Source organism: Cnephaeus nilssonii (assembly GCF_951640355.1).
Source record: "Cnephaeus nilssonii genome assembly, chromosome: 12".
NCBI lineage: Eukaryota > Metazoa > Chordata > Mammalia > Chiroptera > Vespertilionidae > Cnephaeus > Cnephaeus nilssonii.
This window is the reverse complement of record NC_137083.1, coordinates 71,153,114-71,166,964: the sequence shown is the minus strand read 5'-3', so window position 1 is coordinate 71,166,964 and position 13,851 is coordinate 71,153,114. Positions and strand designations below refer to the sequence as shown.

Genomic DNA, 13,851 nt, shown 5'->3' with positions numbered 1-13,851 from the left:
TTTTACCGAGAGGAAGGGAGAGGGATAGAGAGTTAGAAACATCCATGAGAGAGTAACATCGATCAGCTGCCTCCTGCTGGGGATGTGCCCGCAACTAAGGTACATGCCCTTGACTGGAATCGAACCTGGGACCCTTCAGTCCGCAGGCCAACGCTCTATCCACTGAGCCAAACTAGTTAGGGCACAAGATTACATTTGTTAAACTTGAAAGAAAAGAAGATTCCCTCTGAATTCTGTCTCTTAAGAATGAGAACCTTTCTGGGTTATGCAAATGTGTGAAAGCAGCACCCAAATGCCAGGCACACCTATTGCTCCCTCCCACCAGGACCCTCTACTGTCTGTGTCCCCACTGCTCTTTCCCTTATAAGAGCTGAACAGGAGAATCACGTGACCCGAGCTTTTATGGTCCTGGAAGAATGGGACTAAGTTGAAGGCCATATTGTCCTCTGTTCTCACCTCTGCACTTCCTGTTTTCTGGTTGGAGCATTTAAACCTCTTCTGTGTGTTTTTTTAAAAAAAGTTCACATTTGCAGTTTAGCCTAGATTCAGATCAGAAGTATAATGTGATTGCAAATAATTATACTGAAATGAGAGAGACAAAGAGGATGCAGGATTTTCATTCATAATTTTCAAGAACCACCTGCAACAGAATCACTTGGGTTCTTTTTTTTTGAGGCCTTCTCCAGACTCACTCACTCAATGTCTCTGAAAGCTGGGCCTGAGACTCTGTATTTCAAAAAGTTTCTCAGGTAATTTTTACTTATGCTAACATTTGAGAAACACTCCTCTGTGGCTTATATGTTATTTTTTGTGTTCCCCAAAGCCAAGCTAGAATTTCTGAAGTGCTAAGAAGCTATTAGGGAACCATAGAATTGTCTCTCTCTCTTTTTTTTTTTTTATAAATCTTATAACATTGTCCTCATTTCTACACCTAATCACTTAAAACACCAACCAAGAAACAAAAAATTATCGAAGTCTCACTAATCTTACTAATTATAATGAAGTGATAAAGGTGTGAAAATAATGTAATAATAATTGAGCTTAGTAGTTACAGTTTAGAAATAATAATTACAGGTATTATGGACAAAACACTGATGCATTCATTTCTATTCCTCTTTCAGATAAGGTAAGTGAGGCCCAGAGAAGTTAACTAACTTGCCCGAGGGCACAAAGCCTTTCGAACCTGTGTTCAGATTCCAAGATGCAAAGGAAATGAGCGTCCAAATCTTACTGTTTTGTTTTATAGAACAGAACTGAAACTGACCCGGAAGGCAGCCTACGTGAGATACTTCAATAGCTCAGCCTTCTTCTTCTCAGGGTTCTTTGTGGTGTTTTTATCTGTGCTTCCCTATGCATTGAACAAAGGAGTCATCCTTCGAAAAATATTCACGACCATCTCATTCTGCATCGTTCTGCGCATGGCAGTCACTCGGCAATTCCCCTGGGCTGTACAGACATGGTATGACTCTCTTGGAGCAATAAACAAAATACAGGTAATGTACCATTAGTGGGCATTGTATACAATGATTTTAGAATAGTTTAGAACTTTAATAGTGGGCAGACTCTCTTGGGCCTGTTTGATGCTCAGAATTTTCTCTCTTGACGTCTATATGTGGTCTAACAAGCCCTAGTAATGAAAGTTTATTGAAATAAAATAAAAGCCTGTGAGATCCTCTCAAGTCAAAGCAATTGCAGAGAATATTGTTTCTGTATTCTGGGGAATTTTATTCAAGTAATCAATCAATTGGTTATTCTCATGAACTTGGCAAATGTGCACAAAGATGGTGGCAGATTTACCAGGAAGTTAAAAAAACTTTCCAGCTAATTCTAGGAATGTTCACTTCAAACTTTTCCAAGTATTTCCTTGGGCAATATGGTGGATGCAAATGGTATTTTATATCACATGAGTTACCTTAAAACCTCAGCAATGCTGATGTAGCTGGTAGCTCTGAAGAAAAGTTCTAAAGTCCTTAAGTGATGAGACTCAAGTTTATACAAAGCTAATTTAATCACTACTATGAACTTGTATGTGATTTTTATAATTAATATGCAGGTGAAAATGTTTTTATTATACTTTTAAAATACTATTTAAATATTTAACCAGAAAATAAGTCATTGTGACATACATAAAGGTGATGGGGAAAGGTGAGCCACTTTTCACTGGTTCTACCATTATTTAATCTAGGCCAGAGTTTGCAAATTGTGGCCCATGGACCTAATTTTGGCCCCTAGACCAGTTTCATTTGAACTTCACATTAAAAAGAACAAAAACATTAGAATTATTTGCCAACATTTAAAAATGAGGAGATGTCACATATGCAATAAATTGTATCTTCAGCCTCTTTTGAAGGATTGGAATATATAGTAAAGGGGTCCTCTTCCCTAATTTTATCATATTTCAAACATGTGAGTTTGAGATCTGCAATTTAGGCAAATTGATGAGTGTAGCTCAAAACCATAGCAGGTCTTGGACTAATCTTAATTCTTCTCTTAACCCATCACAGGTGTGTGTGTGTGTGTGTGTGTGTGTGTGTGTGTGTGTGTGAGAGAGAGAGAGAGAGAGAGAGAGAGAGAGAGAGAGAGAGAGAGAGAGAACAGACCTATAGACCAGAAATGAGAAAATGAAAGTGTCACAGAGACAGAGAGGGGCCACTGAACAGGAATACAGATCTTAAAAAAAAATTAGAGAAAAAGAGAGAAACCAAAATTGAGGTAGCAAGAGAGAGAAAAGTTAAGAAGAAAGGGGGAAAGTGAGGCAAGGACCAGGCTGGTTTCATTACCTCCAGTGGTGAAGACTTCAGGATGCCTGGGCTTAATTCTTCCTTGTGCTTCCACTTGCCCTCAGAACACTGTGAATGGGAGTTTCTATAGGGCCCTTTTAGAATCAAGGTTTGATGCCTTAAAATTAGTTATATCAGATCTTCACACCCTCAATTAACCCAGAGAAGTGATGCTAATGATGCTTCTAAAAAGCTATAAAGATAAAGATACTGGTTTTCTCTTTGTCCTAATTGAGGCAAATTGGCTAATGCAGGATGCTTTCTAAGTTCTATAAAACACTAGAGGCCTGGTGCATGAAATTTGTGCACGGGGGGCGGTGGTGTGTCCCTCAGCCCAGCCTGCACCTTCTCCAATCTGGGACCCCTCGAGGGATGTCCAACTGCCCATTTAGGCCCCATCCCAGTAGGATGGGGCCTAAATGGGCAGTCGAACATCCCTCTCACAATCCAGGACTGCTGGCTCCCAACTGCTCGCCTGCCTGCCTTCCTGATTGCCCCTAACTGCTTCTGCCTGCCAGCCTGATCACCCCCTAACCACTCCCCTGTCAGCCCGATTGCCCCTTACTGCCCTCCCCTGCAGGCCTGGTCACCCCTAACTGCCCTCCCCTGCAGGCCTGGTCACCCCTAACTGCCCTCTCCTGCAGGCCTAGTCCCCCCCCAACTGCCCTCCCCTGCAGGCCTGGTCCCCCCCAATTGCTCTCCCCTGTAGGCCTGGGTCCCCCCCAACTGCCCTTCCCTGCAGGCCCAGTAGCCCCCAATTTTCCTCCTCTGCCATCCTGGTCACCACTAACTGCCCTCCCCTGCAGGCTTGATCGCCCCCAACTGCCCTCTCTTACAGGCCTGGTCCCTCCCAACTGCCCTCCCCTGCTGGCCATCTTGTGTCCACATGGGGGCAGCCATCTTGTGTGTTGGAGTGACAGTCAATTTGCACATTACTCTTTTATTAGATAGGATTAGAATATAACAATAATGTTTTTGCTCTGTTTTTATTAACAGGATTTCTTACAAAAGCAAGAGTACAAGACATTGGAATATAACTTAACAACTACAGAAGTAGTGATGGAGAATGTAACAGCTTTCTGGGAAGAGGTAAGAATTTAAAAAAAATTTACTTAAATAGTAAGCATTTTTTTTGTGTGAATGTCATTTTCATATTAATGGACAATGAAAATGAGGTTAGAACTGGAAGGTGAACCACTCCACTTATTTTATGGATTAAGAAGTAGAGGCTCAGGAATGTTAAAGATGTTATTGAAGCCTCTTTACATTTTTCTGAGTCATGTAATTGTTTCACGTAACATATCAGGAAGTAATACAAAGTTCATTGATTTTGGATCTGGGTAGGGCTGAATTTGAATCCTGGTTCTGCTGTTTGTTATCTGTGTAATCTAGATCGAGTTATTGAACTTTGTGGAGCCTTTGATTCTCCATCTGTAAAATGGGAATATTAATATTCACCTGACAGACTTATGTAAAGTCTCCAGTAGAATACCATGCACATAATAATTCCTCAATAAATTCTACCTTATCTGATCTCAAGTTCCAGTCCAAGTGCTTTACAGACTCTAGTCAACATAAAGATGTATGAGATCTCTACCCATGTATGGTTTTCTATGATTTGTGCTTATTTTAATTTATTATTAAACAATACTCATATTTCTCAAAGTCAGAAAATATATTATCAATGATTTTCAGCCTCTCATAAAACAATATCTGATTATTGAGAAACCCTGTTGAGTTCCTATTTTTTCTCACTAATATCTGTGTAAAGATAGGAGTTATTAAACCAATGTTCTATTTCTACGTACTATACAATATCTTAAATTTGTTTTATAAGCAACATGGTCACCAGAGCTTCACTTTACTTCATGTTTTAAGATATAGGTAAGAGAATAATTCTTTTTTTTCCACTTTACCTAAAACTATCTTTTATTAGGATTCTGGTCAAGAGAATAATTCTTTATCTGACTAGCGAAGTTGTTTGTGGAAAAGTGTGTGGATCAGATTGATATTTTTTGTTTTAGAAATTTCAAATGCCCTTCTAGATATGAAGGAAAAATACATTTGACATTTTCACAACTGTTTTCAAACAACTGCTTTCCTACTCTTAGACAAAAGTCCTCAGTTTCACTCTCCTAAAAGTATGTGTTGTCTCCTTTAATTCTCATAATAGTCCTATGACTTAGTAATATTAACATTTTCATTTCAATGATAAGGAAATGGAGGCTTAGAAAGGTGAAGGGACCTGGCTTAGTTCACACAACTGTCAAGAGCTGAAGCCAGATTTTAGACCCAAATGTCACCATCTACAACCCTTTCACTGAACCATTGACTCCTATCTGTCTGTATCCTCACTTTCCACAATACTGTATCCTCAACTGTGAATTCTAGTCATCCCTGCCTGCTATTTCAGTAGTGATGGGCCACTGAGTCTCCACCTATGTCTCCTAGCATTTCCTGCTCTCTGTGGGTGACCTCCCCAGGCTCACCCTTGAGGACAAGAAGTTAATGACTCTTAAATGCAAATCTCTGGCCCCACTTTCCTGAGCTTCATGTATGTATTTCCAAATTTTCTACATGCTCCTCGAGCCCTTCACATTTATCACTCCCCAAGTTTCCAGTGTATCCTTTTTCTCCTCTGATGACATCATCATTGACCCAGTTATCCAGGAGGTAAGTCCCTGATGAGTTATATATGACTCCTTTCTCACTCCAAACCTATGAGTAGGTAGACTTTCTATTTATGTGTTGGAAGCTGAGACTTAGAAAAGTTTAAGTTACTAGAACAAGGTTATACAACTAGATAGGGTGGAGCTAGAAGATCAGCTTAGGTTTCTCTGACTGCAGAGCCCTTTTCCACTCATCACATTGCCTCTGATTTTGTTAAAGAGTGACTATTGCTTTACTATAGACAAAACAACTTTATATATATTACCTCATCAATACCCTCAATAGCTCAGGAGACAGAAGCTCAGAATGTTATAATGGCTTGTCAACCATGACTTAGCTAGTTGAGAAGATGAAACAAAAAGTGAGATTAATACAAAGACTATCAAAACCATTCCATTCACAGCTATATAGGGTTCATAAATATGGTGAGTGTTCAGCCTTACTAGGGAGCAAATAAATAAGGCTAAGCTCTGATAGTGAGATTCCATTTTCACTTAGAAAACTATAAAAGAGGACAAAACAATAACAAAAGCAACAGTGTTGATAAGGGTTTTTGAAAAACTAGCACTATCATATATTGATGGAGGAAAATTTTGAACTACTTTCCAAAGGACTTGGGAAAGTTCACTTGTCAAGTTCTCTTTGGAAAGTTCACTTGTCAAAATTTATACTAAAAAAAATGTACTCCACATTTGTAGCAAAGTACATATATATAATTTATACATACTCTTGGATACTATCCTGCAACCAAAATATATTTAGAAGAATGCTAATGGTATATGAAAATTTTTATCATTTGTTTTAAGTTAGAAAAGCAGGTCACAAACTTTATATACAATTTTTATTAATGTAAAAATTATATATGGTTTTATATATTATGTACATTTATATTATATGTAAAAGTGGAGGGATATCAGTTGAAATGTTAAATAAAGTTTTTTTCTCAGTAGTAGTGCTATAGGTAATTTCTTCTTTCTTCTTTCCACTTTTCTATATTTTCCAAATTTCCTGAAATTAGTATCTTACTTCTGTAATTAGAAATCAAAGTTATTATGAACAATAACCTGCCATTGGTCCGAGTCTATCTTACTGGATAAAAGTCCTTCTAAGCATGCCACACAATCTCCTTAACAGCCTGTACTGCCCACTTTACCAAGCACAGCCTTTGTCATCTTGTCATATGTATCTGACCCAGCCACTTATCATTCCTGACACATAGTTTGTTCTTTTAAGCATAAATAATTGTGCATACAGATCCATCTTCCTAGAATACATATACTATTCCTTGGTCTTGTGAAGTCCCACTTACATCCTTTATAGCCTAGTGTGTAGATCATTTACTTGGTCAAGCTCCAGGCTGAGTCGGTTGCTCCTTCTAATGTACTCCCATCGGACTTGGTATGATTTTCAGTTGTAGCACTAAGCACATTGCAATATTAATATTTATTCATGTTAGTCTCCCATGTGGGATTCTTTGAAGTTATCTTTAATACAGAGGTGATACTCAATACGTTTAATCTATTTGATAAATAAATAAATAAGGGAATAACAAATAGCTTTGTATCATTTTTTAACACTTTTAAAAATTGATTTTTAGAGAGAGAGGAAGGGAGAGGGAGAGAGCGAAACATCAATGTGAAAGCAAAATATCAATTGGCTGCTTCCTGCACGCCTCCTACCAGGGAACAAGCCTGCAACCCAAGTGCGTGCCCTGACCAAGAATCAAACTGTCAACTTTATGGTACACAGGAAGATGCCCAACCAACTCAATCAAACCAGCCAGGGCTCTACCTTTTAAAAAATATATATTTTTATTGAATTCAGAGAGGAAGGGAGAGGGAGAGAGAAAGAGAGAAAGATCACTGATGAGACAGAATCATTAACCAGCTGCCTCCTGCACGCCCCCTATTGGGGATTAAGCCCACAGCCTGGGCGTGTGCCCTTGACCGAAATCAAACCAGGGACCTTCAGTCTCCAGGCGGACGCTCTATCCACTGAGCCAAACTGGCTAGGGCTAGGGCTCATTTTTTAACACCTTAATTGCTTATTTCTTAAAAGCTTTGCTTTTAGTTGTCTGATGACTGAGGGGCCATTAGCCATCTATAACATAAGGACTCAAAGCAGCAATCTTCAAATGTAAAAGGATTTTGAAAAACTATGAACCTCTGACACATTTTTAAGTTGGCTTATAAATTTTTCAACATAAGTTTAAGTGGTGGCAAAAGATGTCATTCCTGTTTATTGTATGCGTGTTAAATGGATTTTTGTCAAAACTTGGGAGCTGCACTTTCAATGTATTCAATTTATGGAAGATAAATAAATTTATGTAGTCAGTTCTCATTGTCAAGCCAATCAGTTGACTTTATCTCAAAAAGTATAACTTTACTTTAAAATGGGTGGGGGCAGGCTAGAAGAGGTCAATGGGGGGAAAAGGGGGACATATGTAATACTTTCAACAATAAAGATTTAAAAAATGAAGATAGTTAATGTGTATTAATTTATTAAATTATTAAAAATTAAATAAGCAATCAAATAAATAGTTAATTAAAATCCCTTATCCTCCAACTCCTTTCTGAAATCTATTCTAAGCTAGGTAAGACACAATTGCCTTCTTGTGTAAATGGAATTCATTCAAATAATCTGGCAATATTGTCACCTTTATGGTTTTCGTTGATGTTTGCTTTTTGCTAATCATCACCTGAGAATATTTTATCCACTGATTTTAGAGGGAGGGGAACTTCCTTCCGCAGGGCGGAGAGGAACTGCCTTCCGCATGGGGGAGAGGACAGAGAAAGAGAGAGATTGAAAAATCGATGTGAGAGAGACATGTGGATTGGTTGCCCTCTGGAACTGGGATGTGCCCTTGACCAGGAATCAAACTTGCCTCCCTTCTGTGTGCAAGCCGACACTCTAACCATGAGGCAACACTTGCCAGGGCATGTTTATGTTTAATAATAACTACTTAAAGAAATAATTTGAGATTTTCAGAGGAAGGTCCTACTAACATGATAGAGCAGAAGTCAGATTTGGGCTGTAATTCCACTGTAGCCTATTAGTTATGTGACTTTTGCCATTTAACCTCTCTGAATCACAGTCTACAACTTTGAAAGAAAGGGATTGTCAAATCTTGGCACATATATTATTACTAGTGGCCCGGTGCATGAAATTCATGCACGGAGGGGGGGTTCCCTCAGCCCAGCCTGCACCCTCTCCAATCAGGGACCCCTTGAGGGATGTCTGACTGCTGGTTGTCGGGCCTAAACTGGCAGACATCCCTCTCGCAATCTGGGAACGCTGGCTCCTAACCACTCACCTGCCTGACTGCCTGCCTGATTGCCCCTAACTGCCCTCTCCTGCTGACCTGATCTCGCCCCCAACTGCTCTCCCCTGCTGGCCTAATCTCGCCCCCAACTGCCTCTGCCTGCCTGATCGCCCCAACTGCCCTCCCCTGCCTACCTGACCTTGCTCCCAACTGCCCTCCCCTGCTGGCCTGGTTGCCCCCAACTGCTCTCCCCTGCTGGCCTGATCTCACCCCCAACAACCCTCCCCTGCCGGCCTGATCTCACCCCCAACTGCCTCTGCCTGCCTGATCGCCCCCAACTGCCCGCTCCTACCAGCCAATTTGGTTCTGATTGGTCTGTTTCTATGCCAATCAGCATCAAAAGCTCCGCCTCCTAGGCAACCATTGGCTCCTCACAGTTCACTCAGATTTGGTTCTTGATTGGTCAGTTTCTATGCCAGTCAGCATCTCCAGGCCTATCTCCGGGCCTGATCAGAGAAGCAGGGCTGATCAGCAGCCCCCAGGGAGGCCTGGAGAGAAACAGAGGCATGGCTGCTGGCAAAGCTCAGAGAGAAAGAGAGAGGCAACGGCTGATCAACAGCTGCCACAGAGGCTGCGGATCAGACCCTGCCTCTCTCTTCGGGCCTCTCTCCGGGTCTGATCCACAGCCCTCTCAGCAGTCAGTGCTGGGTCACTGCACCTGCATCTACTGCAGGACTGACTTCTGGTGTTTGGTGGAGCCTTCGGTTGGTCATTACGGACCCTGGGTTTTTATATATTAGGATTATGCTGAGGATTAAATGATAATGTTTATGTACCCAACCTACAGGAGAAGGTGTATATATAAATACTTATATAGATAAGTAGGCATATTTAAATTAATTTGATGTCTAGCAATAATTTAAGAAATTAAAATGGTTATTATTAAATGCCATAATTATCATTTCAACTGTTTTGGATCATGTGCTCTAGAAATGATGGGCTATATAATTATGTGCTATAATGTATGGATCATGGGCCATATGCTTTTCAAACTCATCATACATAAAATAAATAGCTATTGAAAATATCTGGAAAGCTGACTTTTTAAAATTTCTGTTTTTTTCTTAACAGGGATTTGGGGAATTATTTGAGAATGCAAAACAAAACTATAATACTAGAAACATTTGCAATGGTGATAACAGCGTCTTCTTCAGTAACATCTCACTTCTTGGTACTCCTGTCCTGAAAGATATCAATTTCAAGATAGAAAGAGGACAGCTGTTGGCAGTTGCTGGATCTACTGGAGCAGGCAAGGTAGTTTATGTTATTCTTTATCATTAAGTTCTTAACTTGGCCTGCATTTCTTCTTTTTTTTTCTAGTTTCTCTGTAGTGTAAAAAGATATTTTGAAGAATTGTTTACATTGGTATTAGGATAATGCTTAGATATAGTTTCTTATAATATAAATTATTCCACTGATAATATCCTCTAGCCTTTATTTCTTCCTATTATTACCAGTGACTTTCTCTACATCTTTCAGTTTTGTAAAGCTCTCAGTGCAGTGTCTTGTACAAGGTGGGCATTCAGTAACTTTATTGAACAAATGAACCATCAATTTTTACCAGTCTGTGGCACACACATTTTTTTCAGAACTTGTCCAGGAAAATCATGGCTTAGAATTTACCCATGTAACCATACAGGCATTTTTTGACATTAGAATTTTGAAACAAATACAATAAAGTCACAGGATACAAAATCAATGTGCAAAAATCCACTGCCTTCCTATATACTAACAATGAAACTTCAGAAAGAGAAATGAAAAAAGAAAACAAACAAAAACAATTCCTTTTGCAAATGCAACCAAAAGAATAAAATACTTAGTAATAAACTTAACAAAGGGTATGAAGGACCTAGATACTGAAAATTGCAAAGCATAATGAAATGGAAATATATTCTGTGTTCATAGGTTAGAAGAATCAACATAGTTAATATGGCCTTGTTACCCAAAACAATATACAGATTTATTGCAGCACTCATCAAAATCTCAATGGCATATTTTAAAGAAATAGAAAAAAACAATTTCCAGATTTGTATGGGATCACAAAAGACTCCGAATAGCCAAAGCAATCCTGAGAAAAAAGAATGAAGCCAGAAGTCTCACACTACCTGACTTCAAATTATACTACAGAGCTACAATAATCAAAACAGCATGGTATTGGCAGAAAAACAGACACACAGACCAATGAAACACAATTGACAACCCAGAAATAGAACCACATGTATATGGGCAAGTAATTTTTGACAAAGGATCCAAAAACACACAATGGAGAAAAGAAAGCCTCTTCAATAAATGGTGCTGGGAAAATTGGAAAGTCACATGCAAATGAATGAAACTAGATGACAGTTTATCACCATGTGAAAAAATTAATTAAAAATGCATCAAAGACCTAAATATAAGATCTGAAACAATAAATTATATAGAAAAAAATAGGTACTAAACTTATGGACCTTGGTTGGAGAGAGCATTTTATGAATTTGACTCCCAAGGCAAGTAAAGTAAAAGCAAAAACAAATGACTGGGACTATATCAAACTAAAAAGCTTCTGCCCAGCAAAAGAACTGATCAACAAAACAAAAGGCAATCAACTGAATGGGAGATGATATTTGCAAACAACAGCTCCAACTAGGGATTAGTATCCAAACTATATAAAGAATTCATACAACTCAACGCCAAATAATCCAATTAATAAATGGGCAGAGGACCTGAACAGAAACCTCTCTGAGAAGACATATAAATGATCAACAGAAATATTCAACTTCACTAGCTACTAGGGAAATGCAAATAAAAGCTACAATGAGATACCAGCTATCACCTGTTAGAATAGCTATTCTCAACAAGATAGGTCATAACAAGTGTTGGAGAGGCTATGGAGAAAAAGGAATCCTCATTCACTGCAGGTGGGAGTGTAAACTGGTACAACCACTATGGAAAGCAGTGTGGCGGTTCCTCAGAAAATTAAGAATAGAGTCATCATATGACCCAGTAATCTCTTTGTTGGGGATCTACCGGAAAAACTCTAAAACATTTATTACAAAGATATATGCCCTCCTATGTTCATTGCAACATTATTCACAGTGGCCAAGACATGGAGACAACCTCAATAGAGGATTAGATAAAGAAGGAAAGATGAAATACTGCCATTTGGGAACATGGGTGGACCTTGAGAATATTATGCTAAGTAAAATAAGTCAGTAGGAAAAAGCTATGAACCATATGATTTCACCCATATGTGGGATATAAAACTGAAACTCAGACAACAATATGGTGGTTACCAGAGGGAAGGGGGTGGGGCTATAATAAAGGGTAAAGGGAGGCAAATATATGGTCACAGAAGATGTTTTGACTGGGTGGTGGGCACACAATTTGGTATACAAATCATGTATCATAGAAATGTACACTTGAAACCTAAAGGACCTTATTAATGTCATCCCAATAAATTTAATAAAAAAGAATTTTGGAGAATGGACTCAGATTTACATATGATTTATTATGAGGGAAAATTTTTAAGTGGGATAGTTTTTTGAAGAAAATACATAAGAATGTTAAGTTATTCAGTGCTGGTCAGCCTCCCGCCCTCCCCACCCCGCTACTTTCTTTTGTTGTAGGTTAGAAAGCAAAAATAGGTAAAGGTTCAAACCTCATTGTCAGAAGAGAAGACTTTATAGTGATCTTTAAGAATATGAGCTATCATTCAGATAATGATGAAACACTTGATCTCTTTAGGAAATAAATTTAAAGGACATAAAGTAATCAAATCAGAGATGTAAATCAGAGCTACACATTTATTTAATTAAACGTCTTTGAGAAAATGGTATGGTTTTTTTGTTCTAATCTACATTAGGCATCTTTCATTTAGGAAACATCCTTGAATTATTTTAATTAAGTGAAATTAGTATAAGAATCTGCACCACTGGGTACTCTTGACTGAAGGCTGGCTTGCCACATCTCCCACAGGGCGTGGGGATTTTTCCGTTCTACTGTCTCTACCACAACTGAAATAGCTCTGTGGCCTTGCTGATAACCCATGACACCTCATAGTCTCCATCCTTTTTCCTGGCTGTGCTCTGGCACTAAGCTTTAGCTTGGTCATAAACACTGAGCATTAGAGGTGTAGAATAAGCAATTAGCTCCAGCTTTTGCTTACTTTTTAAATAAAATACAATATCTTCAAAGATTTATTATTTTTTTGTATTTTTATACATTTATATATATTTAATGATGCTTTCATTTTACTTCATATCTCTCAAAATACCAAAATATTACTATGTATAAATATATAAATTATATTTTTACTTACATATATGTACATAAATATATAAGTATGTATGTCTGCATATATATTTGTATGTTTAACCTGGAAATGATATAATTTAATGATATTGATATTATATTAAATTATAATGGTCCAAGTTGAATTACTGGTACATAAATAAACAGATGAACCAGTGTAGCAGAATTAAAGCTACAAAAGTAGATCCAAATGCATAAGGTAATGAGTATTTGACAGCGAAGAAAGATGGGCTATTCAAAAAATGGTGTTGGACAACTGGACAGCCACCTGGAGAGCAAACAAAAAAATTGAATCCATATCTCACATCATAGACCTGATGAGTTTGAAATAGATCAGAGAACAAGTACAAAAATAAGACTATAAAATGCTTAAAGTAAACACTGGAGGATGCCTAAAGGAAAAGAAAAAAAAAATACCATGGAGGAAGAAAGCCTTTATAACTCAAGGTCCAGAAGCCATAAAATAAAAGCTATTAATCGCTTAAAAAACAACACACCAACAAAACGAACCACTTGTGCATGGAAAACAGAAGTAAAAAATGTCACACTAAAGTAAATATTTGCAATTTATATCACACAAAGGAATAATCTCTCTCTAAATAAAGTGATCTTAAAATCAAAAGGTAACATACAAACAACCCATTAGAAAAAAACGTGTCCCATGCTCTTACATATATGTGGAATCTAATGAACAAAATAAACCGGTGAACAATATAGATCCAAGACATAGAAGTATGGAACAATCTGTTGAATTTTACAGGAAAGGCATGGGTTGGTGGGTGCGGGAGT

The 13,851-nt window shown here is 38.2% G+C and overlaps 1 protein-coding gene across 1 annotated transcript in view; it reads left to right on the top strand.

The window, feature by feature from the left end:
• CFTR (CF transmembrane conductance regulator) overlaps nt 1-13,851 on the top strand; it is a 183,019-nt gene that overhangs the window by 59,367 nt on the left and 109,801 nt on the right. Inside the window, exons 8-10 of the mRNA XM_079785504.1 lie at nt 1,247-1,493; nt 3,777-3,869; nt 9,844-10,026. Coding sequence (XP_079641630.1) covers nt 1,247-1,493; nt 3,777-3,869; nt 9,844-10,026 — 523 coding nt within the window. The remainder of the gene's footprint in view (nt 1-1,246; nt 1,494-3,776; nt 3,870-9,843; nt 10,027-13,851) is intronic.